The 511-nt window shown below is 62.8% G+C and overlaps 1 protein-coding gene across 2 annotated transcripts in view; it reads left to right on the top strand.

The window, feature by feature from the left end:
* The first annotated feature begins 210 nt into the window (after positions 1–210).
* HMGA1 (high mobility group AT-hook 1) overlaps positions 211–511 on the top strand; it is a 4,157-nt gene continuing 3,856 nt past the window's right edge. The window contains exon 1 of one of the 2 annotated variants that reach the window (XM_007460851.1): positions 211–345. In XM_007460851.1, coding sequence (XP_007460913.1) covers positions 211–345 — 135 coding nt within the window. The remainder of the gene's footprint in view (positions 346–511) is intronic. The other variant, XM_007460852.1, reaches the window with a different exon arrangement.

Genomic DNA, 511 nt, shown 5'->3' on the forward strand with positions numbered 1-511 from the left:
CTGCAAGCTGGGCTGGGCAGATGCCCCCATCGGCCCAGGTGGGAATCGCGGGGACCCCTGGGAGCAGGCAGTTTCCTTCCGGGCATTTGGAGGGTGGGAGCGGTGAGGGGGTAGGAGGCGGCTAAAGCAAGAGGTTTTGTTTAAAACAACTTTTCCCGCCTCCCAGCATCCCAGCCGTCGCTCCTCCACCTGCTCTGCCGACAAGGGAAGATGAGCGAGTCGAGCTCGAAGTCCAGCCAGCCCTTGGCCTCCAAGCAGGAAAAGGACGGCACTGAGAAGCGAGGGCGGGGCAGGCCGCGCAAGCAGCCTCCGGTGAGTCCCGGGACAGCGCTGGTAGGGAGTCAGGTGGGTGTCCAAACCTTTGCCTCGGTTTACCTCTTTGGGCTAGGGAGGTGCCAGGCGTCTTGGCAGGTGAAAGCAGGACTGGCAGGGCGCAGCGTCATTCCTGTACACGTGTGTTCTCCCCACACACCCGTGCACCCCACACATGCATTCCTGCTGCCTGAGAGTC

This window comes from Lipotes vexillifer, unplaced genomic scaffold (assembly GCF_000442215.2).
Source record: "Lipotes vexillifer unplaced genomic scaffold, Lipotes_vexillifer_v1.1 scaffold921, whole genome shotgun sequence".
NCBI lineage: Eukaryota > Metazoa > Chordata > Mammalia > Artiodactyla > Lipotidae > Lipotes > Lipotes vexillifer.